The sequence below is a fragment of the Callorhinus ursinus genome, unplaced genomic scaffold (assembly GCF_003265705.2).
Source record: "Callorhinus ursinus isolate GAN/ISIS: 27379988/994484 unplaced genomic scaffold, GSC_fseal_2.0 scaffold13, whole genome shotgun sequence".
Taxonomy (NCBI): domain Eukaryota; kingdom Metazoa; phylum Chordata; class Mammalia; order Carnivora; family Otariidae; genus Callorhinus; species Callorhinus ursinus.
The window spans coordinates 36641935-36669583 of record NW_027397075.1 but is presented as its reverse complement, the minus strand read 5'-3'; the positions used below and the strand labels follow the sequence as shown (position 1 = coordinate 36669583).

Sequence of the window (27649 nt, the reverse complement as noted above, 5' to 3'; positions counted from 1 at the left end):
TTGATTAGTGTTGTAAGAAGAAAAAGAAGGTCCTTATTACTGGTTGGATCTGACGGTCCAAAACAAAAATGCAATTGCCATTAAAGTCACAGATGAACAAACATCTACACTGATTTTTAAAAGCAAGAATAAGAGCAGCAAGTTTCTGGGTCTGCTTTATCAACAGATGCATAAAGGTATTTTAATATTTCTTTTATTTTTCTTTAAAATTCTGTGTATGTTCAAAATTTTGCATTTGTAGAAATTTCAAAATCTTTTATTAAACAAAGAATTTTAAAATATACTACAATTTATTTTAGTTGAAAAAGGTTTTTTTTTTGCACCTCTATGTAAAAAACTGATTATGTATTTTGTGATGATTAGTGCATGATTTGAGGTTCAATTTAATAATATTTGGTATATATGCTTATACATTGGTACATACATGTTAGGTTTCAGAAAGTAAGTGCTTTAGTGACCCTAGAAATTTTAACAAATAACAAATTAAATGTATAAGGTTTGTAACGCAGTGATTAAAAACAAAGGGATACAAACAAAAGAAAAGAGCTATAAACATGAGTTTCTCTCCACACAATTCCAGTGTGTGTGCGTTGGCAGGTCACGTATACTGTTAGAGATCTTCAAGTACAGCTACCAAACACAGCTAAAAAAGATATAAAATCAACTGAAAGGCTTTGCAACAATTCCTCAATTATAGTATAACCAAATATTAAGCAGAAATTTTTGTAAAGATTTAAGCTATATCTCTGGTATTTCTTGCAAAAACTCAAAATTTTATTAAATAACTTTCCAGGTTTACATGTAAGTTATTTAACTTGGGTAACAGAAATTAAAACTGCTATACCTAGAATTACTTAAGAAAGCAAAGTTATTGATACATTAAAAAAACCCTAAAACTTAAAAAAAACCCCTAAAACTTTACAGATTAGGACTAAGGAAAAAAAATAAAATGTGACAGAAATATTATGTAAGCAGTCAGCAGTAAAGTAGAAAATAAGAACCCAGAAGATATAATTACTTAAATACATGATTAAAAGACCAAAAATACATAATATTTTTAGACAGACATAATTTTGGTAATCATACAAGAGGTTTCTTTCACTATTCTACTTTAACTGTATTATGAAAACTGTTAAAAATAAAATTACTAGTTAAAACACCAAAGACACTTAAGTGTTTTATGATTTGGGGATCCTCTGTTCTTTAAAACTAAAGACATTAAATGGTAAGAATCTTCAACAAGCAAATAATTGTAGAGCTCAGATTTCTTCAACTTTACATTCATGTCTTTTCCTTAAAGATTCAAACTCTAAATCCTGGGAGGATCTCTCTTAAACATATTTTACAAGAAACTGATAAAGTGTCAAAGCAATTCTGCCATCTCTCTCTTTTCCGCTGCTGCTTGCTGTGAAAAGTGCAGGACCTCATTAAACCTCGGTTCTTACTGAAGCCTTAGGCAAGCCCTGATTCTGAAACCCCAAACACACAGATAACTACTATCCCTTTCTTCAGAGGGGGTGAGACTGTTCTCAAGTCTTTTCCCAGAACATAATTAAAATCTAGAAGTATCTAAGGCATCTTCAATGCTTCATAAATTTATAGGGTCACTGCCTCATGCTGTTTTCAGTGCACGACATAGCCAGTTAAATGCCTCTATGCATTTACTATCGGAAAGGAAGTAACTCCTGATTTTTATTTCTTCTCTCTACTAGCTGGCAGTGTAGCAACTATGAAGAGAAATAGTACCAATAAAATTAACCCAAAGCACGGACGACTTTTTTTCTTTTTTCCTTTTTTTTCCCTAAAAACAACCAAGCAAAGGCATAGATTTAAACTTAAGTATACTGTAACTAATTTATAACATTCTCTTGGGACCTAGGAAAGTTTTAACATATACAGAAAGGTTTTATGAGGTAACACAGATTTATAGATCTTACACTTTTAAAACAGAACGTGGTGGGAAAATATTAAATAAGAGAATGTTTTCAGAGAATGTAACAGTAAATGTATTTTTAAAACCAGTTCTTACTCATGACGTAGCTAGTCTACTACTTCAGAAATGTGGCTCCTTATTCTTCTTTAGGTGACAACGAAGTCATTACTTTTATAAGGTCAAAGGAATTATATTTATTTAAGAACAAACGTTTAGTTGCCTCCTTTAAATACTTAGGTCAGATTCTCTTATGGTACACAATGATTTATCTTATGATTTAATCGTATAGGAGCCCAAAAAGAGCCAAGGAAGAACACACCAAAATGAAGCTATTGCTATTTTAATTTCACATCTTTGTTCTTTCATGACAACACTGACGTAAAGTCACAATAACAGTCCTGGATTATATGTTCTTAGTTGTCCTATACAAATCTGTGTCTGGTAGGAATACAAGCCATTCCAATCAGAATATTGTTCATGAAATTCTACTTGTTTTGAAGTTTCATTACAGCTGCTGAACTTCCCTTGTTTTGGTAGCTTATCTCATAGATTAAATAATTTTATGATCTAAGAATTTCCATTCTATTATTAAAGTAAAATGAGGGAATCTGAGGACTAGTAAGTTCACTATGTAGGGGAAATACTGTACATTTTACCGTCCCAGTTTTAAAAATAAACCATATCTAAATCCCATGAATCTGCAAATACAACAAGAAATCTTTTATTGGTAGCTCTAGTACAAAAGCCCTTTTCCTACAAAATAGATGACCTTAAGGTCTAAATTTTCTCTTGATATCAGAGACAAAATAAAAAAACAAAAAACTAAAAGTACTCATCCAAGTGCGCTTTTGTTTATCAGTAAGGAATAGAAGTAACTAATATATAACTGATATAAATAACTGATATAAATATGGAATACTATTGTGCTCATTCCTCCTATCTTGATTATGTTAGTAAGAGAAAAATAATTTTCCATACTCCATCCACTCTTTGCTTTATTTTCATTATCACTCCACTTTGAAAGCACCATTTATTTGAAAACACCCAAAGGAGACATGGTTTTAAAAAGTAGCAGTCATCTTTATGGCTATAGTTAAAGAGTCCATATTTCATGGATCATAAGAACCATTATTTTTTGGGAGGGTTCCTAATCACAAGTTAGGCAAGTAGCTATCAACTGATATAATACATACAGGGGGAAGGAATGACAGCAGCAAAGTTTGGGACTGAAAAATGATGGAAGCAGAGCCTAACAAAAATGATTCACAAGGGGGCGCCTGGGTGGCTCAGTTGGTTAAGCGACTGCCTTCAGCTCAGGTCATGATCCTGGAGTCCCGGGATCGAGTCCCGCATCGGGCTTCCTGCTCAGCGGGGAGTCTGCTTCTCCCTCTGACCCTCTTCCCTCTCGTGCTCTCTCTCATTCTCTCTCTCTTAAATAAATAAAATCTTTAAAAAAAAAATGATTCACAAATACCTGTTCAAAAATAAATAATGGGTCCATATAAAGACCTACAAACCAGGAAAAGACTGAAAAACAAGCAGCACAAAGTTAAGGCTCCTCCATAGTTACAGCATGACTAGGACAAAAAAAAAATCACAGGTCTGGAAAAGTTAGGAGTAGAAGAACTGAATCCAATCTGAGCGCTAATTTTGGCTTCTCTGGGACTTTATTTCTTTGTAAAAAGAGTATTTTATTTCACAGTGTGATTGTGAATGCAAATTCATGTAAGGGACTGTTATGCTGCTGGTGATAGAAAACAGGACAGAATATGCTGCCATATGCTGTGGTGGTTAATGAAAAAGAAAAACATCAACCCTGGAGTCTTTTGCCTAGGTTCAAATTCTGGCTCCATCTCTCAGAAGCTGTGTGACTCTCTCTGGGTAAGGTACTTAATTTCTGAATGCCAGTCCTTCACTGAAAATGAGGACTGTAGTACTCTATCTCAAAGGGCTGTAGTTACAAGTAATTGACTTAATACATGCAAAGGGGCTTAAAACAAGGCCAAGCACCCAGTAAGTATGAACTACTGCTACTACTACATTGCTATTATTAATTGTAGGCATAAACAACATGGAACCCATCTTCTCAAACCAAAAAAACAAGAACTTGGGTGCAAAGTGGGACAGAGAGTTCTTAGTATATCCACTGCCATCCTTCAAAAACAGCAGAGCAGGCACGCAGTCCAGTCTATCAGAGGGGAAGGTGGGCCACGTGCTCCAGCAGCCTGCTTGTGCAGCTGAGGGAGTGGCACGCCTTACCCACTCTACTGCTACTCCTTCTGAGGGAGGTAACTTGTGAGAAAGGAAGCAGCTTTGGTTCTTAGACCTCGTACTGGTGTTTCTATAGCAATTGTACAGTGAGGGACAGGTGTCTCTCTGTCACAGCAAAAATGAAACACTCCAAGCACACATGCCAGCAAGACATGCCACTGCTGTCAACGCTGACTGAGGAGCCGGGGAACCTGAATTCTTGACCTGGTTCTAATCCTGCCGATTTGCGTGGCCCTGGCTTTCAACACGCACATGGGTGCAAAGAGGTTCTCTAAGGCACTTTCCAACTCTAACAATCATATTCAATTACAGAGACTTTCTTACCTTGGTAATGGTTACAGAAAACTATTGAAATTGTACTACAATACAGTTCAGTAGAATCTCTGTTACAAGAATGAAACTGCTAAAAAAAAAATGAATGAACCTGCTAAATCATACATAAGCTTAGAGCATTTATATGATTATGATTTAGAAAACACAATTACCCACAATGATGACTGTAAACATTCTCTCATTCTTAAACTTGTCACTAATCCCAAAAGGACATGCCACAAAAACAAAAAATATGATGCCAAAACTTTCTGGTTTGAGATCTAAGAATGTGTCTTTAATCTGATAGATAAAAAAGATATTACAGAGGGCCAATTTAATTAAAAACAGGTAATATAAATATAAAATAATAGCTAATAAAGTCACCTCCTATTAACTTTAATACTAGTTAGGGAAGAGTGGCACCTGGGTGGCTCAAGTCGGTTAAGCGTCTGCCTTTGGCTCAGATCATGAGCCCAGGGTCCTGGGATCAAGTCCCACATCGGGCTCCTTGCTCAGCGGGGAGCCTGCTTCTCCCTCTGCCTCCCCCTCTTTGTGCTCTCGCTCTTTCTCACTCACTTTCTCTCAAATAAATAAAATCTTAAAAAAATTAATAGAATATTTAATACTAGTTAGGGAAGAATGTTTTAATCAAAGTATCATTTTCAGAGTCTTAAGACAGTGAGTAAACTTTTCAACGGTAAGAAAAGTGTCTTATTAGGGTCTCAAAGCACCCAAGAACACTAACCCTTTGCCTTTGCACACAGTGGGCACTGAGCTGAGGAACAAAAAGCATTACAATGAGGTGGTAGTTGGAGAGCTATTCTCTGAAACCTGAATTTTAAACAAATGCAAAGGCATCATGGTGTTGAATTTAACAAATCAGTAACATTAATTCTGGCCCAGTTTAGTAACACCAATAGATACCTAGTTCTAACCCCCCCTTTTTAAATATATTATTAACTTTAAAAGTAGGTTAAAATGAATTTTTTACTTTTTCCCTTCATCGGTTTATTTTTTTTACTTAAGACATGAACTTTAATGTAGTTTTCCAGTAATACATTTTAAAATTCTAAAAATAGTATATTTAACAATTTTCGATAAATCAGAAGGTGCAGGCAATGCAATCCGCATGGCTGAGAATTCTTTTGGAGCACATTGGTTTTATTAGTTTTTGTTTATTTTTTAATGGAGCACCTCAGATATAAACAATTATTCCTAACACCAATATAATACAACTAGCTAATAACAATATCATCTTGACTGCAAGATGATACATCCTGGGTTTTGCTCATGTTTATTATTCTACTTTATTTATTTGCTTATTTATTTATATTTTCATTGGTTTGTTTTCTAAAAGACTTCATACGACCTCATTTCAAAATGAAGGCTTTTATCTGGATCCTTAGTGTGCTATTCTTCCTACTAATGGGCATTGGACACTGCAGAGGAGGCCAGCTCAAAATAAAAAAAACAACGCAGAGAAGATACCCTCGTGCCACAGATGGTAAAGAGGAAGTAAAGAAATGTGCATATACATTCCTGGTCCCTGAACAAAAAATTACAGGGCCAATTTGTGTCAATACCAAAGGGCAAGATGCAAGTACCATTAAAGACATGATCACCAGGATGGACCTTGAAAACCTAAAGGATGTGCTCTCCAGGCAGAAGCGGGAGATAGACGTCCTGCAGCTGGTGGTGGATGTAGATGGAAACATTGTCAATGAGGTAAAGCTACTGAGAAAAGAAAGCCGTAACATGAACTCGCGTGTTACTCAACTCTATATGCAACTACTACATGAGATTATCCGTAAGAGGGATAATTCACTTGAACTTTCCCAGTTGGAAAATAAAATCCTCAATGTCACTACAGAAATGTTGAAGATGGCAACAAGGTACAGGGAACTAGAGGTAAAATATGCTTCCTTGACTGATCTCGTCAATAACCAGTCTGTGATGATCACTTCATTGGAAGAACAGTGCTTGAAGGTATTTTCCCGACAAGACCCCCATGTGTCTCCTCCTCTTGTCCAGGTAGTGCCACAGCACATTCCTAACAGTCATCAGTACACTCCCGGACTGCTGGGAGGAAACGAGATACAGAGGGATCCAGGTTATCCCAGAGACTTAATGCCACCACCTGATCTGGGAACTTCTCCTACCAGAAGTCCCTTCAAGATACCACCAGTAACTTTCATCAATGAAGGTAAGTTACCTCTTACTGTTAAAAATGGAAGTATGAGGTTAATATGTTTTATGGTTTGTGAAACAATGCACATAATAAGCCCTTATTCTTCATCCTGGTGATGTAATTATACATGGACATTTTTGTTTTCTATTAATCAAGAACTGAACTTAAATACTTCTCTCAGCTCCGAGTCTAAGGGTTCCCAAAAACTGTATTCTGTGAGGAAAGTATTGCCTTCCAACCAAATTCTTACAATCTAAGTTACTAGCATTAAGACAGGAATGAGTCCACAATCCACTTCTAACCTCTACAACCATCCTATCCGCCTCCAGCTAGATCCTCTTGCTGCTCTTCTCATTCTCCTCCTTTCCAAAGGGAACAAATAAAAAGTTGCTTTCACTCTCCTTAAGCCTATAATTATACTTCCTCTTTACCTCCACTCTCAGAAACGCACCGTCTACTGCTGTACTGAGATGTCTACTCAGGTCCAAGGTTCCTTGTTCTTTCTTATCTTGAAAACATCTGCACAACGCCCATGCTTTCTTGTCCTCAGTCTTAAGAGGAAAAGGTATCCCTTCTATTTTCCAAGGCTAAACAAACTACAATCTGTATCATATACCCAGTTTTCACCAAGATATCAAAAAACCCTAGAATTGATCCTAATATCCGTTGCTCTATTTCTTCTCTCCTTCCTTCCTCCCTTATCGATCACTGATCTAAGTGCCCAGAATACGAAGATGAATAATCCACCACTGGTTGTTTAGTAAGTTCACTGCTAACTTTCTAAATATTTTAATTTTATTTTACCCCTGCATCCATTTTCTCATAAAGCATTCTCCTGAATTCTTTACAGGTTGATGTGTTTCCTCAGAGTGGAAAGAAAAGCCCAAATGCCCAAAATTAAAAAATAAATCACAGTTCATTCACTTATTGAAAAGGCAGCACATAAAACTGCACATGGACTATGGAATAATTTTAAACAACAAGAAACAAAGACTGGAAATACACATAGCATAAAATATCTCTCTGCAGCAATGGACACCACTGACCATTCACATCTCTTGTTTTCCTGGGCCTCCACATCATAATATTCTGACTCTTCCCACTTCTCCAGGTCCTTCATTTGCATCTTCTTCCACTCCTACAGCTTAAAAAGTTTTCCTCAAGATTCTCTATTTTACAGGTCTCACATACCTTCAAGGCTCCAAGTATCACCACTGCTCAAATGCCTCCTGCCTGGAGCTCTCCCTCCTGATTCTAACCAATGCTGAATGTTGGCATCTGGATGTTCTACCATCACTTCACACGGCGCTGCTTCCTCCCCTGAAATGCCTTCTTCCAGCTTATCTGTCAACCTGGCAGATTTCAAGGCTTAAGTAAAATATTATCTTAAATGTTACACATTCCTAGATTCAAACAAACAGATCTCGATGGCTCTTTCCCCAAACTGCTAACTACGCCTTGAACACATTTTCTATATCACATTACACTAGGGTTGTTTGCATGTCTGTCTCCTGCTAGACTGAACGCTTCTGGAAGAAAGTGAACTGTGTTTTCATTTTTCTATCTCAAACACATAGCCAAGAATCAAGCTTTGGCACATTGTGCTCAGCATATTTTAAGCACTACAATAGATTATCTGAGGCATGAGTGAATGAATAACTAAAGCCTAAAATAATCTCTTTCCCAACCTAGGATTTTCCTTCTAGAAGTAATTATTATAGAGGTAATACATATTTACCTTTGAAGAAAATCTAGAAAATACTAATAAGCTTTTTAAAAAGCTTCATTGAGGGGCACCTCTGCCTCTGCCTGCCTCTCTGCCTACTTGTGCTATTTCTGTCAAATAAATAAAAATCTTAAAAAAAAAAAAGCCTCACTGAATATCCAAATAGAAATAAACAAAAAACATTTCGGTAATAACCTTCAAGTCTTTTTTTCCTTTCTTGTTAACACAGTAATCACTATTCTTGCAATTTTAAAGGATAACTTTTGTTCTTTTTCTTTCTCTGTGATTATATCCTTAGGATAAACCTCCATTAGTAAGATTGATGGGTCATCTGATTTTGATTTCTCTATTGTGATTTATGCTGCTCCCTATTTCTGAATTTGCTTGGCTCATCTCTGTCAATTCCCTCCTGCCCCACACACGTAGTCAGCTAAGTTCTATCCATGTTGCTTTTCTTTCACGGACTTGTCCCTCATTTTTTTCTTTTCTTTTTTTTAATTTTATTTATTTGAGAGAGAGGGAGAGACAGCACACACAGGGGGAGGGGCAGAGACAGAGGGAGAAGCAGGCTCCCCGCTCAGCAGGGAACCTGATGCAGGACTCAATCCCAGGACCCACCCTGGGATCATGACCTGAGCCGAAGGCAGACGCTTAACCGACTGAGCCACCCAGGTGCCCCTTGTCCCTCATTTCTATTCAGAGACAGAACGCTAACTTAGATCCAAGTTATCTACGGCAGCAGCTGGAGGATAGAGACTTCTGGATTATTATAGCTCTGTCACCTTGGGGGTGGGTGGGAAACTGCTCGGTGCCTCAGTTTCCTCATCTGTAAAAAAAGAGGATATTAATTGTACTTACCTTACAGAATTTAACACTTGAGGAGTGCTTAGAACAGTGCCTGGCACTCAAAATGTTAACTCTTATTAGGAATGGTATAATAGCTTGTTGACTAGTCTAACTCCATTTTCTCTCTCCATCAAAATATATTCTATATTGCCAACAGATCTATCTTCTTAAACTACTACTTTGATCACATCACACTTCTGCTCAGCGGTTCCCCATTACACACAGAAAATGTGCATTTTGCTTAGCCTGGGTAAGAACAATATCCTCCTCAAATGAAACCTACTTCTTTAACTTTCCTTCTATTAATTTCCTTCACAAAAACCATCTGCTTCAATAAAATGAATCAACTCATTGTCTGTGAAATATTTATCATGCTTTCTGCCTATTATAAGGCTCAGATAAAATAAAATAAAGTAGCAATTCCTCCTTGGAGCCCTTGTTGACTTCCTCAGGCTTAAAGTGATTGCTCCTCTCCATGAATCTCTTTTCTCTGGAACATAAAATATATACAACATTCCTTATATTCCCTCTTGAATTATCAGTTATCTTCACATGTACTTACAGCACTCAAATACACATCTAAGTAAAATGCCTTCCAGCTATAATGTAAGCTCCTTCCTGGTAAATGGATATTTGCAGATGCTAAATAAATGTTGGTTAACTTACTACATTTTTATAGAGCTTTCTAAAGTTTTCATTCCACAGACCTTCATGAAAGTACTTTAATACATTCTACTGTACTGGATTAATTCAATTTATACTGTTCTAACTCTCAGTAACAACAGGCTAAAATACCATTATGTTAGGTAAATGATGATCACTATTAACATCCTCACACCCTTTGATTTTCAAAGTAAAGATGTATATAAAATGATCCACTGGGTATAGAAAGAAAAAATATGTATTTTTTAATGATCTTTTAAAAAGTATGTGTTTTGTGTAAGCTTTTAATGTGTACAACTTCTCAGCAAAGTATTTATTCATATAACATAAATAAACTGAAGAGTGTGGAATTTTTTTTTAACTGAAGGAATGTACAATTATATAGGTACGGAGATGACCATCATGGAGTATTTTCTGTGGGTGTTGAATCTTAAGCAGATGGTATCATCAAGTTCTCGAAGAAATTATTATTCACATACTCATACACTGATACATTAAAAAATACTTACACAAAATGAGCTATATCAGTTCTAGATTTTATTATACATTGAGCTGTAGTGCAGGAATAATCCTGTATTTCAGAATTAAATCCCATGCTAGGGATTTAGCATAAAAAAGTCCCATTAAACAGACTTTTGTTTTAATAAAACAATGGTTTTATATCCCCATTAACCAATCCTTAATGTAAAAATTAAGGGCAGATATAACTTCTGTTATTCACTATTTGTTTGTTGTCACAAGTAAACATTAACTTTTCACTTATTTTATTCTATAAATATTGGTCTTTGATATTCAAGGACATAATTAGCTACACTATAAGAATGGTCTTTAGAACACTAGCGAACATAAAAGGGAAAGTGCACAGAATTAAGAAAACCTGTTTCCTCTGTCCTTAACCTTGGGGAAGTGACTTTGCCAGTCTGGATCTGTTCTCTCATGTGTATAATGAGACGCTGGTTGGACTGGACAATTCTAACATCACGTCCTATTTCTAATATTCTATGATTCCTGTCAAATATAAGTGACTATAAGTAATGATTAAACTTGCCCTTTCTTTTCTTTATACATAATGTGCAAAAATCTGTGTTTATATTATTCTTATCAGACTGGAAAATATTTGGTTTGGGCTGTTTGGGCACTTGCACAAAAGGGGCAAAGACGGACGGTCCTGCTGTACTTAAAGATGCTCTGGCACCAAGAAGTTTGTATTACTGCACGTGAGGGGGCGTGATCTAGAAGTCTAAAGTCCCTAAATGTATAATGTGTACGTATTCTTTTATAGATGTTTTAGCCAGTCAGAAAAAGTCAAATACTGTATGATTCCACTAATATGAGGTACCTAGAGAAGCCAAATTCACAGAGATAGAAAGCGGAATGGCCGCTGGTGAATGGAAAATTGTTTAACGGGTCCACGGTTTCAGTTCTGCAAGATGAAAGGAGTTCTGGAGATTGGTTGTACAATAAAGAGAAGGTATAAATGCCACTGAACTGTACATTTAAAAATGATGAAGTTGGTAAACTTTGTTATATATATCTTACCATTTTTCTAAAAGGGTGTTTTAATGACAATTTTATATTTTCTTTTAAAATGGTTATAAGAAAAATGCACCTCAAAAGAACTTATTATGAACTTAAAGCAAATAAAGCAATACTTTTGTTAGATTAAAAATAATTACCTCCAGAAACGTTACCCACCCTTCTAGCTTAAAAACAAAATGGGAATGTAACTACACACCTGGCAAATTGCCATCAATAAAATTAACTGTTATTCAGTGGCTGCATTTTGGGTTAGTCTTTTATAAAAGAAAACATTACTCTTTTACAAATGGTATATTCATGAAAATAAGTTTATTCCTTGTAGGTGGATGGACTTGAGAAAGTTCCTTCACACAGTGTATTAGGGCACAGATCTGAGTATCAGGAAATTTGGATTTTGGCAAGACTTTTTTTGTTGCCTCTTTTGTAAGAAAGATTGCTGTGGTGAATAAATGAGGTGACGCACATAAACATGCTTTGTGTATGGTCTGACCATCAATTATTCCATTTCTCTGTGCCCTTCCCTTTATGGGCCTTGCTATGCCATGTATGGGGACATAAACTGTAACCTTAAAAAGTTAAATCTGAAAAGCAGTCATTAGAAACCTAATATGTTTTTTAGTGGATAAGCTAATTTTCAAGTATTTATAAGGCTTCTTATTGGTAAATTTTAAAGACACAACTGGTTTCGGTGGAATACTTATATTAACACTTAAAAAAAAGAAAAACTAAAGACTGTTTAGATAAAAATGGGCTGTTGGAAAAGGACTCTTGTTACAGTTATGAGAAACAATTGATAAACTCTTGTAATTAAAAATTAAAGTTTGGGATGCAAACTACATTTGAAACTTACAGATTAATAAACATAGTAATCCATACTATTAGAAGAATCTATTATCGCTTCAAAAAGTATTTGCCTCAAACTTCCCATTCTGAAATGCTGTCAAATATGTTTATCTTATACTTAGCTCACAACCCAATTAAAAAGTTTACCTCTCAGAAAGATTTTACTCGCTGACCAATTATTTGAAAGCTCTAAACTGATTATCTTCTTTGTCCTGTTTCTCCTATCACAAAGAGCACAGGGTTGGGGCAAAGTAAGAAAATAAATGACTTTAAAAAGGGAAGGTTTTACCTTTTAACTTAAGCAATTAAACAGTTGTTTTACAGAAAAAAGACAGGTATGTTAAAGATGGTTCCCAGTAAAGGTATAGTCAAAGTATGAAAGAAATTTTCTTGGGCACCTGGGTGGCTCAGTTGGTTAAATGACTGCCTTCGGCTCAGGTTATGATCCCGGAGTCCTGGGATTGAGTCCCGCATCGGGCTCTCCCTTCTCTGTGGGGAGCCTGCTTCTCCCTCTGCCTCTGCCTGCCACTCCCCCTGCTTGTGCTCACTCTCTCTCTCTCTCTCTCTCTCTGTGTCAGATAAATAAATAAAATCTTTAAAAAATCAAAATAAAAAAAGAAAGAAATTTTGTTAACCCACTGTTCTGGTCAAAATATAGGTTCTTAATGAAAAATACATGTTGGGAAATAATGTGGCATGACTGGCCAATATTTTTCTATGAATCAGATCTATTAACTGGAGTTTGTTAGTCCTATACCCATACCAACTTTAATCATCAAATAAACTGAGGAAGAAAGACACTGGTCCTTCAAATTCAATGTACAGAATTCCAGTTTCCTGCATTGAGAAGAGTCTAATTGCGTGTCAACGAAGATGAAGACTATTTCAAGATTACTCAATGCAAGAAAAAGGTTAATAAAATTCCTATTTTAAAAGAAAGGTACTTCCAGTCTATACCCTATGTGCACCATTATGAACAAATTCCTGATATATGTCAATTAATTTATTCCTAATAATAGGCAAACCTGCAAGTTAAATTTGACCTCTCAAAAACAAAGGTGTTACTTGTACTAGGCAATGATTTTTATAGTAAAGTAGTAAAACATTTAAGAATGTCTTATAATCTAACTCTAGAGCAGAAAGTAAATAACATATTCAAGTAATAACGAAAAAATGTTTCTGCCAAGATCAACAATACACACTGGCTAAGACAGGTTAATGGTTTATTTATAAAAATAAATACAAATACTACATTCTAATATTTATTATCTTTACTGAGGAGAAAAAAGTAGCTAAAAGCACTACTAATTTTATACACATGTTCTGGAAAAGGATTTCAACTAAATATTCCTAAGCTTTTTGATCAACTAAGTCTAACAGGCATCCAAACTGCAAATATGAAGCCCACCACAAACAAATGAGTTGAAAATTAAAGATCATTTTAAATGTGCCTAAAATGAAGTCTTATCAAAGGAAAGCAGGATTTAGAAAGCCCAGCACTTTCCAATTTGCTTAAATATCCAAGGGCCTTTTAAATAGCAGAAAACAAATGCTATTTTACAAATACTTTGTTAACATTCAAAACCTTGATGTTTCTAAATATTTTACAGCAATTCACATAACCTAATGAAAGTCCAACTGCTGAATATATACTTAAATATAAAATGTAAATTGTCAAAACTATAGTCGAATGAGTACAGAGCAAGGGTGACATTCATAAAATAAACAATATAAAGGTGACATTTATAGAACAAGCAAATTTCTGAAATGAGAGAAATATTTATGTGGATTCCAACAAGACTACTTCACGTGTGCATTAACTACAATAGAGTTTAAAATAAGAGCAATGTTCCTCAGATACCCTTGACTATTCTGGAAGTGACAACTTAGAAAAAGTCTGGCTACACTGAAGAAAATCAGTTTGAACTCTAGAGCCAATCTCAAGGGCTCCAAGTACGGCCCTTAGCCATTTACATTTCAGAGGTATTAGACTTGTAGCTCCTCTGTAACATCAAGCTCTCTTCTGATTCCCTCCCTTAGCTCAGGTGACTCGTGTGTGGCCGTGATCAGACTCCTGACCCCCACTAAGCCTAACTCCTCTTCAGTCTTCAAGATTCAGCTTACATATAGGTAGACTTTGATCTCTTTTCTGCCAATCTGGGTTAGCTATTTCTGGCCCGTGTTTCCATGTGCCCTGCAGAACTCTATCAAAATACCTGTCATATTGTCATGCACTTCTCTCTTTACTTGCCACTTCCCCCACTTCCCACTTGACTCCATGGTTGTTTCTTTACCCCTTGAGCCTAAAATTTTCTAGCCTATTGTAGATGCAGAAAAGACACATCTGGAAAAAATAATGTACAATGGAGGAAATTCTGGAAACCACGGTGGCTACCAGGAATCATTTAGTTCAACAAATATTTGTGTGTCTAAGTGGGCCTCACCTGTGTGGATAGGTAGACAACCAAAAGATACAGTCTTTGCCATGAGGAGTTGTATGAGGAAACAAATGCCTACATTACCATGAATTACACAAAGTAATCTAAGAATGGACCTGGAAATTAGACTTCACTTTTCCTTCTATTTCACTCCCACGCATAAAATTAAAATTCTGTAAATTTCATCCTATCTGAACTACAACCTTTCTATCCTTCTCTGACTTGACTACACTGTACGTTTCTGAAATGTTTAGTAGCTTATAATGGGATTGGTAAAAAAGAAGAATATCAGTAAAACAAAGAGGTCATACTGGTTCATTTGGAGTTTTTCCAAGCTACATTAACGTTTTGTGCCACAAAGGTCAACAGCCAAATACAAAGTATTTAACAGCTAACATCAGCTGTTATTTTTGGTGCAAGATTTTACAGAACATGAGGGTTTTCAGGAATACGCTATTTTCTACAACAGAAATGACTGTACATTCATCTTTGATTAGCCATATTAAATTTATTAAATAAGCATATATTTACTAAAGGAGCTACTGCTGTGTGTCAGGGACAGCAACAAAGGAGAAAAGAAGGCAACTGAGTTACTGATGACGACTACTCTGCCAAGTACTGTGTTAAAGGTTCTGAATACTTTGTAATTTGATTCAGTAACTGATAAGGTAGATAATAAAAAATAATTCACGTTGAATTTTAATGGAATGTGATCTAATTTATGGCCAGTCTGATAAGCTCAAAATGTTATTTTTATCATCGTTTGTTATTTTTATCATATCAAAATGTTATTTTTATATTTATCACAGCTTATTTATAAGCTTTCCCAGACTAACCAATATCCTCATGAATACAGAAGTATAAATTCTCAACAAAATTTTAGCAAATCTAGCAATACTTAAGAACAATAATACACTATGACCAAGTCAAGGTTATCCCAGGAATACAAGGTTGGCTTAACATCAAAAAATAATCAACAGAATTTACCTATTAACAAACAAAAAAAGAAAACCCTATTAGCTCAGTAGATAAATAAAAAGCTTTTGACAAAATTCAAAGTCCATCATGATAAAAACCCTTAGAAAACTAGAAACAGAAGGGACAAGAATTTTTTTAAGTAGTCATTATAGCTTAAAGGATACGTTCATAATGAACGCAAGACTGGAAACTGCAGAAGAGAAATAAAAACTATTAAAAAAGAATCAAACTGAGGGGCGCCTGGGTGGCTCCGTCAGTTAAGCACCTGACTTGATCTCAGCTCAGGTCTCGATTTCAGGGTTGTGAATTCAAGCCCTGTGTTGGGCTCCATGCTGGGCATGGAGTCTACTTTAAAAAAAAAAAAGAAATCAAACTGAAACTCTAGAACTAAAAAATTCAATACCTAAAATAAATGTGACCCAAGAAAGAGAGCATTAAGTCTTTACAGTTTCTCAAATTTTTTACTATTGTGTAGTGTTTAGTCATTGTATTAGAATTTTAAAAAGTCTGAAACAGAGAAATACCAACAAAACATTAAAATGTGGGCTAGAGAAATAGATCATCTCTTGATTTTGTGTGTGGTTTTCAATTTCCTTGTATTTAAAATGTGAAGGCAAGTTAATTCATTTACTTAAAAAAAATGATTGATAGAAAAAAATGAAATCTTGCCATTTGCAACGATGTAGATGGAACTAGAGGGTATTATGCTAAGCAAAATTAGTCAATCAGAGAAAGACAATTATCTTATTTCACTGATATGCGGAATTTAAGAAACAAGGCAAAGGAACACAGGGGAAGAGAGGACAAAATGAAAAAAGACAAAACCAGAGAGGGAGACAGACCATGAGAGACTAGTAATCTTAGGAAGCAAGACTGAGGGTTGCTGGAGGGGGGGGGGGAGGGGGGATGGGGTGGCTGGGTGATGGACACTGGGGTGTTGTGTAAGACTGATGAATCACAGACCTGTACCCCTGAAACAATAACACTATATGTTAGTTAATTAAATTTAAATTAAAAAAATGACTGATAGCCCGTAAAACACTGATAATGTGAAGTCAGAAGAAAAACAAAAGTCGTCTCCATCCTCAAGGAGCAATCTAGAGGAAAGAGTTCAGTCTCTAAGACCCCCTTCTAATGATGCAATTGTATAACTATTTATTTAATGAGATGAATCCTTCCCCAATTAGCCCAAAAGGGATCCTGTATATATTGGCACAGTATAGATAACATATTTCTCAAAATTTCATCAATCCTATTATCAATATAGTGAGGATTTTCTTGAATGAGCTTTACTTGACTAAACTCTATTTTCACATAATTCTAAAAGTTGCACATGTCAAAATTTAAGTATTTCGAGTAAAATATAAAATCTGACAACTGGAATTTCTACACTTTTTTTGTTGTTCTAAAAGATCTGTGGGATAATTCTTATTTCTGAATCACTTAATACTTTCACATGCTTATAAAAAACTAAAGGATCAAAACACTGAAGAATGGTGCAACTAAAGAATGTTCAGTAAAACTTAGAAGCGATCTTTCTTTAGAGCCAAAAATGTGGAAATCACAAGTTCAAGGGTCAGATCCTCTACAAAAGATTTCACAAAATGTTTTATCATTTTAGAAGATATGAAGAACTTACTCATGTATTAAAAAATAGGGAGGGAATCCATAAAACTATGAAAACAACATAAGAGCAAATGTAGCCAGCAGCTCAGAGCATGGACCCTGGGATTAGAAAGAAATGGATTTAAGTCTAGGGTTTATTACCTTCTAAGATTAAGGACCTTCGACTAGTTAACTGTTTCATCTATAGAACATCTGTAAACTATCACAGGGTCATTGTGTAGACTAAATAAGAAAATTACTATTAGTCATATAAATTGATACAACTCTTTAGAAAGGCATTTTGCCAACATTCCTGAAATGTATTCTTATGGACTGCTGAATGGGGGAAAAAGCTAACAGATTCTGTAAGTTTGGGGAACTCTGGTTTGTTTCAGGGCTTCTTAATCTTTCATACGTGCATGTACACTGTGGGTTTCCAAAAGGGTAATATAATACTTAGCAATAATAAAACTTATTTGACCATGGTAGGCCGTTTTCACTAAGTACCTCAAGGGACTAGTGTGTTCCACTGAAATCAAATTTTGGAAACTGTACACTGGGCACTATGAAGAGCTATTAAAAGTGTTCACGCTCTCTTGATCCAGTAGATCAATCCCACAGCATTTTTATAAGTTAATTATTTGAAAACCTGAAGCCAATAAGACAACACTTTGTGTACTTTTATAATAGTAAAAAGCAGATGAAACCTCAATATCCAATGACAAAGGAATAAACAGTGATGTATCAATGTTAAAAATTTATTTACTTGCTAGAGAGAAGCAGCGAGAGAGGGAACACAAGCAGGGGGAGTGGCACAGGGAGAAGCAGGCTTCCTGCGGAGCAGGGAGCCCGATGCAGGGCTTGATCCCAGAACCCTGGGATCACGACCTGAACCGAAGGCAGACACTTAACGACTGAGCTACCCAGGCGCCCCTCAATGTTAGAAATTTAGATTACAGCTACTACAAGTGCCAGAATGAAGACTGTAGTTCACGGAAATTTCTGTTAAAAGACAGAATCCAATTTTCTATGTGTGTCAGAATTATGACAACATAAAAATGTATGTATATGGACAAAAACTCACAAGAAGAGTGGAAAATGAAACAAGTTAATTTTCCATATAGTGGGACTGGGCTAATCCTTTTATTTAGTTTACCTTTTATGGTGTGGTGTATATAATAGATAAAAAGTGGTATCTGTAAAGAAAGATACAAAGGTAAGACTTTTGATTAAAAACTATTTTGATATGGCTCTGTTCCTATTAAGTTTCCTGGTAATCAATGATATTTTAATTATAGGACCATTCAAAGACTGTCAGCATGCAAAAGAAGCTGGACATTCAGTCAGTGGGATTTATATGATTAAACCTGAAAACAGCAATGGACCAATACAGTTATGGTGTGAGAACAGTTTGGATCCTGGGGGTTGGACTGTTATTCAGAAAAGAACAGATGGCTCTGTCAACTTCTTCAGAAATTGGGAAAATTATAAGGTAAATCAGTGATTGAGACCTCAGAGGTGGAACATATAGCTCTTGCAGAGTAGCCATTCCGTGCAATAAATAACAGTTTAAAAATAATTACCCATATATTTTTCATTATCTACCTTTGTCAAAAAGGTAATTCTCATCTCCGGTTTTAAGGTCAAAATTAAAAGGTAAAAGGGAAACCGAAGATACCCTTTAAACGGCCCCTTTTCAGTCTGGATGATTTTTACATATATTTAATTCTTAGCAAAGACTACTGCTGATTCCATTTTCTAAAAAGACAGCTGCTTTTTTGTTTATGACCATGTTTGTACCCATCAGCAACTGTATTTAAGCAATACTATGAACTATAGAACTTCAAAAAATGACCCTTTCTCTAGGACTGATTACCTCTGATAATCATCCCCTCGTGTTTTAAACTGCTAACACCAGACACTGGTGCTTCTGGGAGGTAACGTACACCTGGACTGTCATACAGGACCAGAGCCATGCTGTAGTAATGTTGGAAAAGTAAGCAACTAGTTTTTGTTAATAATTTTGATGTTTACATGCTAATTTTATGAGTGGTAGTTTAGGGATGGCAGATGGGGGAGACTGTATTTTCTAGACGGTCAATTCTTCATTCAAAATTGTGTAAGTCGCATGATTACTCACTTTTAGGTGACATTTTACTGGCAGTTAAAAATGAGGCATTAATACACCCATGTCAAAAGTTATAAATTTCTAAACAAGTAACTGGGGGAAACAGTCCTACAACATAACCTTCTTGAAAACACAGTGTTAAGATCAGGTTTACCAAGCCTTACATTGTGCTGCACACCTGCTGTGGTGAATGCTTACTGAAATAGGAGAGCTCACTGATTGTTTTAAAAACAGTCTGCAATTTTTCCAAGGTGGAACTCTGAAGATTACTATTATATCTTCTCATATTTAATTATAACAGAGCTAAAGAAGACAATTTGTTTTAACAACAGAGTACTATCATTTTTATTGAGTGATCATAATAATGTTAGCTACCCTTTTTGTTTGACTATCGGGGTGGGGGACAGTTACATATATACTTTCAGAAAAAAAAATTTGGCTCTTTGTGTATGAGAGAGATCAGGAATCTTTTTCAGGGATTTGGGTAGTTCACTAGTTAATGTTTTTAGTAGCTAGGAAAAATTTTCATTCTCTTTTGCCTTTTTCTTATCCATAAAGTTTGAAGCTAGCTGTGCAAATAAACACAGACAAACTAAGAGAAAGCAAAACAAAACAAAGTGACTATGTAGGGCTTATAAAGATCAGGTGACCTATTAAAAGGGAAGTTCATATTACCACTTAAATGGTGAAGAGTTATGTTATCAAAGATTTAAAACTTATCTGTAAAAAAGTTTACTATCTCTACACTTATTTATGTCCTCATGCTGTCTATTAACAGAAAGGGTTTGGAAACATTGATGGAGAATATTGGCTTGGACTGGAAAATATCTATATGCTTAGCAATCAAGATAATTATAAGTTGTTGATTGAATTAGAAGACTGGAGTGACAAAAAAGTCTACGCAGAATATAGCAGCTTTCGCCTGGAACCTGAAAGTGAATTCTTTAGACTGCGTCTGGGAACTTACCAGGGAAATGCAGGGGACTCCATGATGTGGCATAATGGTAAACAGTTCACCACACTGGACAGAGATAAAGATATGTATGCAGGTGAGTAAGAAAAAACTGATGTGCATTCTTTGTAGAACCACTGCTATGCATTACAGAGAGCCTTGCTATTAAAGGATATGCTACTAAAAATCTTTCCATAAAGGTAATTTTGGACTCAGTCATAGATTACATAAGCTGCTGAAAGGTCAGTATCTCTTCTATAAGGCAATCCCAAAGTGTGAATGAACTCTGTGAAAAGCAAAGTTCTATCATTCTAACCTGGGGGTGGGGAACAAAGCAAAAGCTCATTCACCTGGCAAGAAAATTCTCTAATGCCTAAAATTCATAACAACTACTAACTAAACACCTACCACGTGCCAGGCACCGTTGTAGGTGCTAAGTATACAGCAACGAAAAAAGTTCCTGCCCTTCTAGAGCTTACCCTCTAGGAGACAAAATGATTTGTCAGGTGGTGACAAGTACTCTAATAAAAATAAAACCAGTGAGGGAAAAATGAGTGATGAGCAGCTGGGGGTTAGATGGGTGCTATTTTATACAGAGTGGCTGAGAAAGGTTACTTTGAGAAGGTAACATTTGAATAAAGACCTGAAGGGAGTGAAGGAGGCCAGCCATTTGGGGACACAGCTTTGAAAAAGGCATTTCTTAGTATCCACATGAGAAGGAACAGTAGAACTGGAACATATGGTAGGAAGAGCAAAAAAGCTTTATTCAGAGGGGAAATTAATATCCTCTTTAAAATCAGTTAGACAATCCAGATATAGTAACTCTTAACATTGAAGTGCCTGGGTGGCTCAGTCGTTAAGCATCTGCCTTCAGCTCAGGTCATGATCCCGGGGTCCTGGGATGGAGCCCCCTGTAGGGAGCCTGCTTCCCCTCCGGCTCGTGTGCACGCAGTCCCTCTCTAATAAATAAAATCTTAAAAAAAAGCCTCAACATTAATTTTCATATACTTCTACCTTTTTAAAAAAAACATTTTATTTATTTGTGAGAGAGAGAGAGAGAGAGAGAGAGAGAGAGAGAGAGAGAGTGCACAAGCAGGGGAAGCTGCAGGCAGAGGGGGAGGAGAAGCAGGCTTCCCACTGAGCAAGGGGCCGGATGCAGGACCCCATCCCAGGACGCTGGGATCAAGATCTGAGCCAAAGGCAGGCGCTTAACTGACTGAGCCACCTAGAAGCCCTGCTTTTGCCAGGTTTGTGGCCCTGATCAAGAGATATCCCTCCTGAAAACCGATCTATTTTTCTGTTCAGCTGTATCCTGGCCAGGAGCACACAGGTCTCTACGTTAACCTCACAATGGCAAAAGAGGAAAAAAGGAAGAGATATAAGCAAAGTATTCACCATATTTACAGAAACACATTTGACCACCTGAGTGCTATTCTATTTTATATTATTTTGTGCTATTTTAAGAATTCAATTTTCCCAAATTTACTTTTAGCAACTCAGTATCTTTCCTTCCCAATCTCTCCAATCTCTCCTTCTCACAAATGCCGTTTGTGTTTTATTTACCCTGCTACCCAGAAAACTAAATCACTTAATAAAGAAAAGCATGTAGTAAACAAGCAAAGGGCAAGATAAAGGCAATTCAAGTGATATTTCAAGTAGTTGATACTTCAGGAACAGTAACAGAATGAATGAGGAAACAAATCCACAAAGATAAAGGTAACTGAAACCAATAAGAAAAACTCAAATCGTTCCAAAGGTAGCATAAGTTTTTGATGGTTTGCAGAGTGCCACACTTAGAAGAACGCTTTACTTTGATATCTCTCTTTTTCTCCTCAAAGGAAACTGTGCCCACTTTCATAAAGGAGGATGGTGGTACAACGCCTGTGCACATTCTAACCTAAATGGAGTATGGTACAGAGGAGGCCATTACAGAAGCAAGTACCAAGATGGGATTTTTTGGGCTGAATATCGAGGCGGGTCATACTCCTTGAGAGCAGTTCAGATGATGATCAAGCCTATTGACTGAAAGAGAGACAGTCTCCAGCTTAAATGACATAGAACTCTGTATTTTTCAGTTCCTAAAAATGTAAATGTTACATGTATATTGTTTTGCACAGCTCATTGCTACAGATATATTTTTTAAAATGAATGTTACCATAACTGTAAAAGGGGATTTATAAATGTAGTTTCATCTTCCTCAATGTACTGCAGAAGGTTATTTGTACCCATAACCCCAGTTATTTTAAAAACTATATTGATTAAATACAGGCAAAGTTTGTTTTATAAAATGTAAATATTTGCCACAATGTATAACAAATCTTAGCTTTATTTTAAATCAAAACAGAATACATGTTCAAGAACAACTTATTTAAAAACTTTGAGATTGCTCTAACTTCCAATAGAAAAATAATTAAGATTTCAAGCCAAGTAACACATTTTATTTATAAAAATATAGACAGGAAATTAGAGAAAACTCTAGTTTTGCCAACAGAAAATATATTTTGCATTGAATAAAAGTTATTTCAAATTGAATTTGTGCCTTTCACATGAAATGATTAGATCTGAATTCTTGACAACATATTTTATGCCGATTTCCCGAAAGGATTAAGTGACCCACGGTATTAAAATACATATTTTAAAACAAAATAATGTATGCAATATTTAAAGTCAATTTACAAAAATAGAAATATACAAGTGATTTTTTCAATATCATCTTCATATGATTTGTTGAACATCAAAATTTCCTGAAATGCATGTTTTGTTGTATCAGCAAAATACTGATATTACAAAAATTTAATAAGCCAAAGATTTTCAGATCTGAATTATAACTAAGTTTATTAATTCTCTGCTCACCCTACCCCCAAATCTGCTATTCAAAAGTCAGAAAGCTTGGAGAGCTTTACAAGCATTACCACATACTGACGGGTGGGACTAGCACAATTTCAAAGAACTGAGATTCAATAGCTTCAAAGCAGAATCCACAGGGGTTTGGCTGGTCCAATTTGCTTATTCCATCTTATGGTGTGTGTGTCATTTACTCACCTTTGGATCTAACAACTTTATTACCAACCTTCTGGAACAATTTCCTTCCAGAAACATGTTCATTGGTTACAGATGACCTTCCCTTAATTCATTCGCGAACTAAAATTTTAGAGAGATCTCACGACTTTTGCTTCAAGCAAAAAGAAAAACCCAATCAGAACTGAAGATGACCATTTGAACAACTCATGCCTACCAACTTAAACCAATGTTTTTCCTGTCACATGTTAAAATCAAAATTCTGGTGAAAGAAGGAAAGAGAACATCAAAACCTTATAGTATTATTATTCTTTGTTTTACTTATGGTCATCTTCAAATGGTTTTGAAGTCCCTCCTATCACCCCCATTACAACAAAAAATCTGGTGTAAGATTTCTGGGATGGGGCACCCAGGTGGCTTAGTCAGTTCAGCATCTGCCTTTGGCTCAAGTCATGATCCCAGGGTCCTGGCACTGAGTCCCGCATTGGGCTCCCTGCTCAGCCAGGAGCCTGCTTTTCCCTCTCTCTCTGCCCCTCTCCTCTGCTCATGCTCTCCCCCTCTCTCAAATAAACAAATCTTAAAAATCTTATTAAAAAAAAAAGATTTCTGGGATAAATTAGGCATCTACTTGTTATATCAAATCTTAACTGAATAAAATTTTCCTAAGGCATTCCATTTATTGACAGAACGACAGCATTTCACTTAAACATCCAAAACGCTATCAAAGGAAAGTCTTACAGAATTTTCACAGAAAAGGAATATTATATTATTAAAACTAGAATGATGTGAAAGTCCACATACAAACTAGAAAACTGGGCTGAATGCTAAACTGTCCTGGCCACTGGGCCCACTCTGTTCTCCTTTACAGACATGATATAGCTCTGTTCTGGAGTTCCTACAGAGCAGGGAATAAGCAGCAGAATTATATGACGGCTAAAGGTAGTTTCTAAAGTCAGCACTGCTTGGGTCTGTGGCCTAACTCTACCAGTTTACTAGCTGTGTTACCTCGGGTGGTCTTTATACTCTGTTTTCTTACCTATAAAATGAGGATACAAACAGTACCTAGCTTATGTGGTTACTATGAAAATCAAATGAAAATTTATGTAAATAAATACATGTGGTAACCATTTAGAATAATAATCCTTGACATAAGTAAGGACTCTGTAGACTCTGGCTATCAGATTATTACTATTCATCTATGTACTTTCTGCCACACTTACCGTGGTGCCTTGCATAGAGTAGATGATCAATAAATGTGTTAAAAAGAAATACTACCCAAGTTTTCAGACATAAAATTACTTTGATCTATGATCTTCATTTGCAAACCTAGCAGCCCTAAGAAACCGGATCATAAGACAAAATAAAGAAAAATTAAGGTGAGAATATTCATGGTAGGAATTTCAGCCAAATAAGGATCTTCTGAGAGACTAAATAGGTCACTTGTGGACACAGGTTACCTAGGAATAAAGACATGGTTGTCCTACCTTCAATAAGACTGAACTGTAACCTTGGAGCTGGGTTACAAAAGGATTCAGTTATTTTTAATAAATGAAATGACACTTATCCTAAGAATGATTTAGACTCTATTTGGGAGATACCATCAATGTCTAGGAAACTTGGCATCTCTGACACAGACTTTAAAAAAACTTAAGATTTTGAATAATGCCAGTATTAGACAATGCCTTGAAATTCAGTAGGTATCTACAAATAAACTTATCCTCAGGCTCCAAGCCTGGTAGAGTATAACAAGCAAATTTTCAGTCTAGTGCTCACTTGACTCTATTGAGTCATGATATGAGAATGCTAATTCTTCTAGTGTTATATTTCTTAGGACTCCTACTGGTAATAATATAATAAGTGTATAAAAACTTCTGAAATTATGAAAATGTTCAAAATTACTTATAAACCTGTACTAATATGATTTTTATATACTTAATAATAAGTTAAAGATTATACCCTAACAAAATTATAGTCTTTTTAGTGTCTATGAAAGATAACCAAGTTAGAAAAGCATGATTCGACTTACAATGCCCAAGTCCACTCCCCCTCCTTCCCTAAAGCCATTAAAAACAAGTTCACTTTTCAATTTTATCAGTGGAAGTAACAGTTATTAAGCTGTAATTCTATAGATAATTATAGGAAAGACTGACAAATGAACTCAAAATTTTAATTTCAATACAGATTCCCAAAATATTAATATTATTCCCTAATACTTTCTTTGAACTATAAATGAAATAGTTATAATCCACATCTTTATAGCAAGTCAATTTAACCTCCCTTGTCTCAGTTTCTTCACTATTAAAATATGAATAATAATAGTATCACTTACCTTATAAAATTGTTAAGAATTAGATAATTTATGTAAAACAGAGTTGGGTATACAGGATTAAGTGCTGAATAAATGTCAGTTACTAAGATTTTTACTATTCTTTTCCTGTTAGGTTTGCTCAAAAAATTACAAAATGTTTTTACTGAAAGATCAACAAGCAGAAATGCCACTGGCAAAGCAGCTGGAACGGGGGGGGGGGGGGGGGGGGGGAGGAGTCTGACTCTGTTTATGATTAAAATGCAGATCCGTCTAGTTGCTACACATTATTTTTTTAAGAGATTTTACTTATTTATTTTTAAGGTAAAAGCTCTTAAAGACTATGAACAGGGTAAAGAAATTAATGCAACCCTAGCCCCAGCCTTTTTATGTCACAAGTCCTCAAGTGATCTACAGTAAACTTCAGAAAATTACCGTTAAAGAATGTTCAAGGAATTTTAGATATATAAAAAAGAATGAGGGCAAAAAGGATATAAGTGAGGTAATGGAAAATGCAGATGTAATTCTGGCTAAAGAAAAAGCGAGGGCCAGCTGCCATTTGGTCAGAGCTCATTCTCGGGGTTCAAAAGAAAGTGACTGAACATGCTTTACTGCTGTTTTAGAATACAATATATAATCTAGTGAGAAGAAGAAGGTAAAGTACTCCATGGTGTATATTATCTACAAATCAAACCAAAGAAAGGAAAAGGGAATAAAAGTCTTAAAATATCAAAAGCCAGTGATATTTTTTGACCATCAGACATTCGTGAGACCCAGTGTTGGAGCCTTTTATATGTTTAAGCAAGTAAAACTCTACCTAAAGGAGAAGAGGAAAACTCATTAATTTCCACAGAGCTGCAGACAGCTTTGGATTTTGTCAAAATTATCTGAATAAAAATGTGGATTAAAAACCTAGTATTTTTGAAAAGTATTTGTACACAGGTTAGTAGAAATTTCTAAAACTAAAGTAAAATAGGGACGCCTGGATGGCTCAGTTGGCGTCTGTCTTCAACTCAGGTCACGATCCCAGGGTCCTGGGACTGAGTCCCACATCGGGCTCCCTGCTCAGTGGGAGGCCTGCTTCTCCCTCTCCCACTCCCCCTGCTTGTGCACACGTGCGCTTTCTCTCTTTCTCTCTGCCAAATAAATAAATAAATAAAATCTTTAAAAAATAAAGTAAAATAAAGAACTGTATCCTACTAAGAGATCAAGATAGGTTAAAACTACTGAAAAATAAAAGAGGATCAGATAAAATCAGAAGATCGTTTAGGCATGCTTTCTTTAAACATTTCATTCGGTGTGATGAGGACACCACTTAACAAGGCCTGGCAATGAAATGTACTACTTCCACAACACAGGAGAGAGAAGAGATTATTCACAAGGTAATGATGTCAATCTGAGCCTCTGGTATTAAAGAGATATTAAGTTCCATAAGGGCAGGGACAAAGTCCGTTTTATGGCAGCAACCACACTGCTGACCAGATACTTGTCAGTATCAGATTGAACAGCTCATATACCAAAAGAAAACTGGGGTGGGTAGGAGGAAGCTGATGTATACAAAACTGCCTCATTAATAAATCTATTGTATTTAAAACAATAAAGTTACTGGAGCAATGAGAAGAACCAGAAAGGGATCATTAATTAATTCAACCAATAAATCATAAGTGCCTACTTTTGTTCTAGATGCTAAGGATAAAGCCTTGAACCAAGAGATAAGAGCTTACACTCTGCCAAGGGAGAGAAAGATGAATGAAACATCAAAGTGGAAATAAAATGGTGCTTTCCAGAATCAAGAATGGAGGGGACACTATACTACAGAAGACTATAAGGACAGCTTTTCTTTTCTCAAAAAAAAAAAAAAAAAAAGGCCAATCATGAATATCTAACAAATCAAAAATTAATGT

General features: G+C 35.7%; 2 protein-coding genes across 5 annotated transcripts in view; one reads left to right on the top strand and one right to left on the bottom strand.

The window, feature by feature from the left end:
* Window positions 1-27649, bottom strand: part of RALGPS2 (Ral GEF with PH domain and SH3 binding motif 2) — a 153129-nt gene that overhangs the window by 42768 nt on the left and 82712 nt on the right. The window lies entirely within an intron of this gene.
* On the top strand, window positions 19-22448 carry ANGPTL1 (angiopoietin like 1). Its single transcript, XM_025878123.2, has 5 exons — window positions 19-176; window positions 5874-6719; window positions 18641-18834; window positions 20249-20519; window positions 22261-22448. The coding sequence occupies exons 1-5, from the start codon at window positions 167-169 to the stop codon at window positions 22446-22448; spliced, it is 1509 nt and encodes a 502-aa protein (XP_025733908.1). The 5' UTR covers window positions 19-166.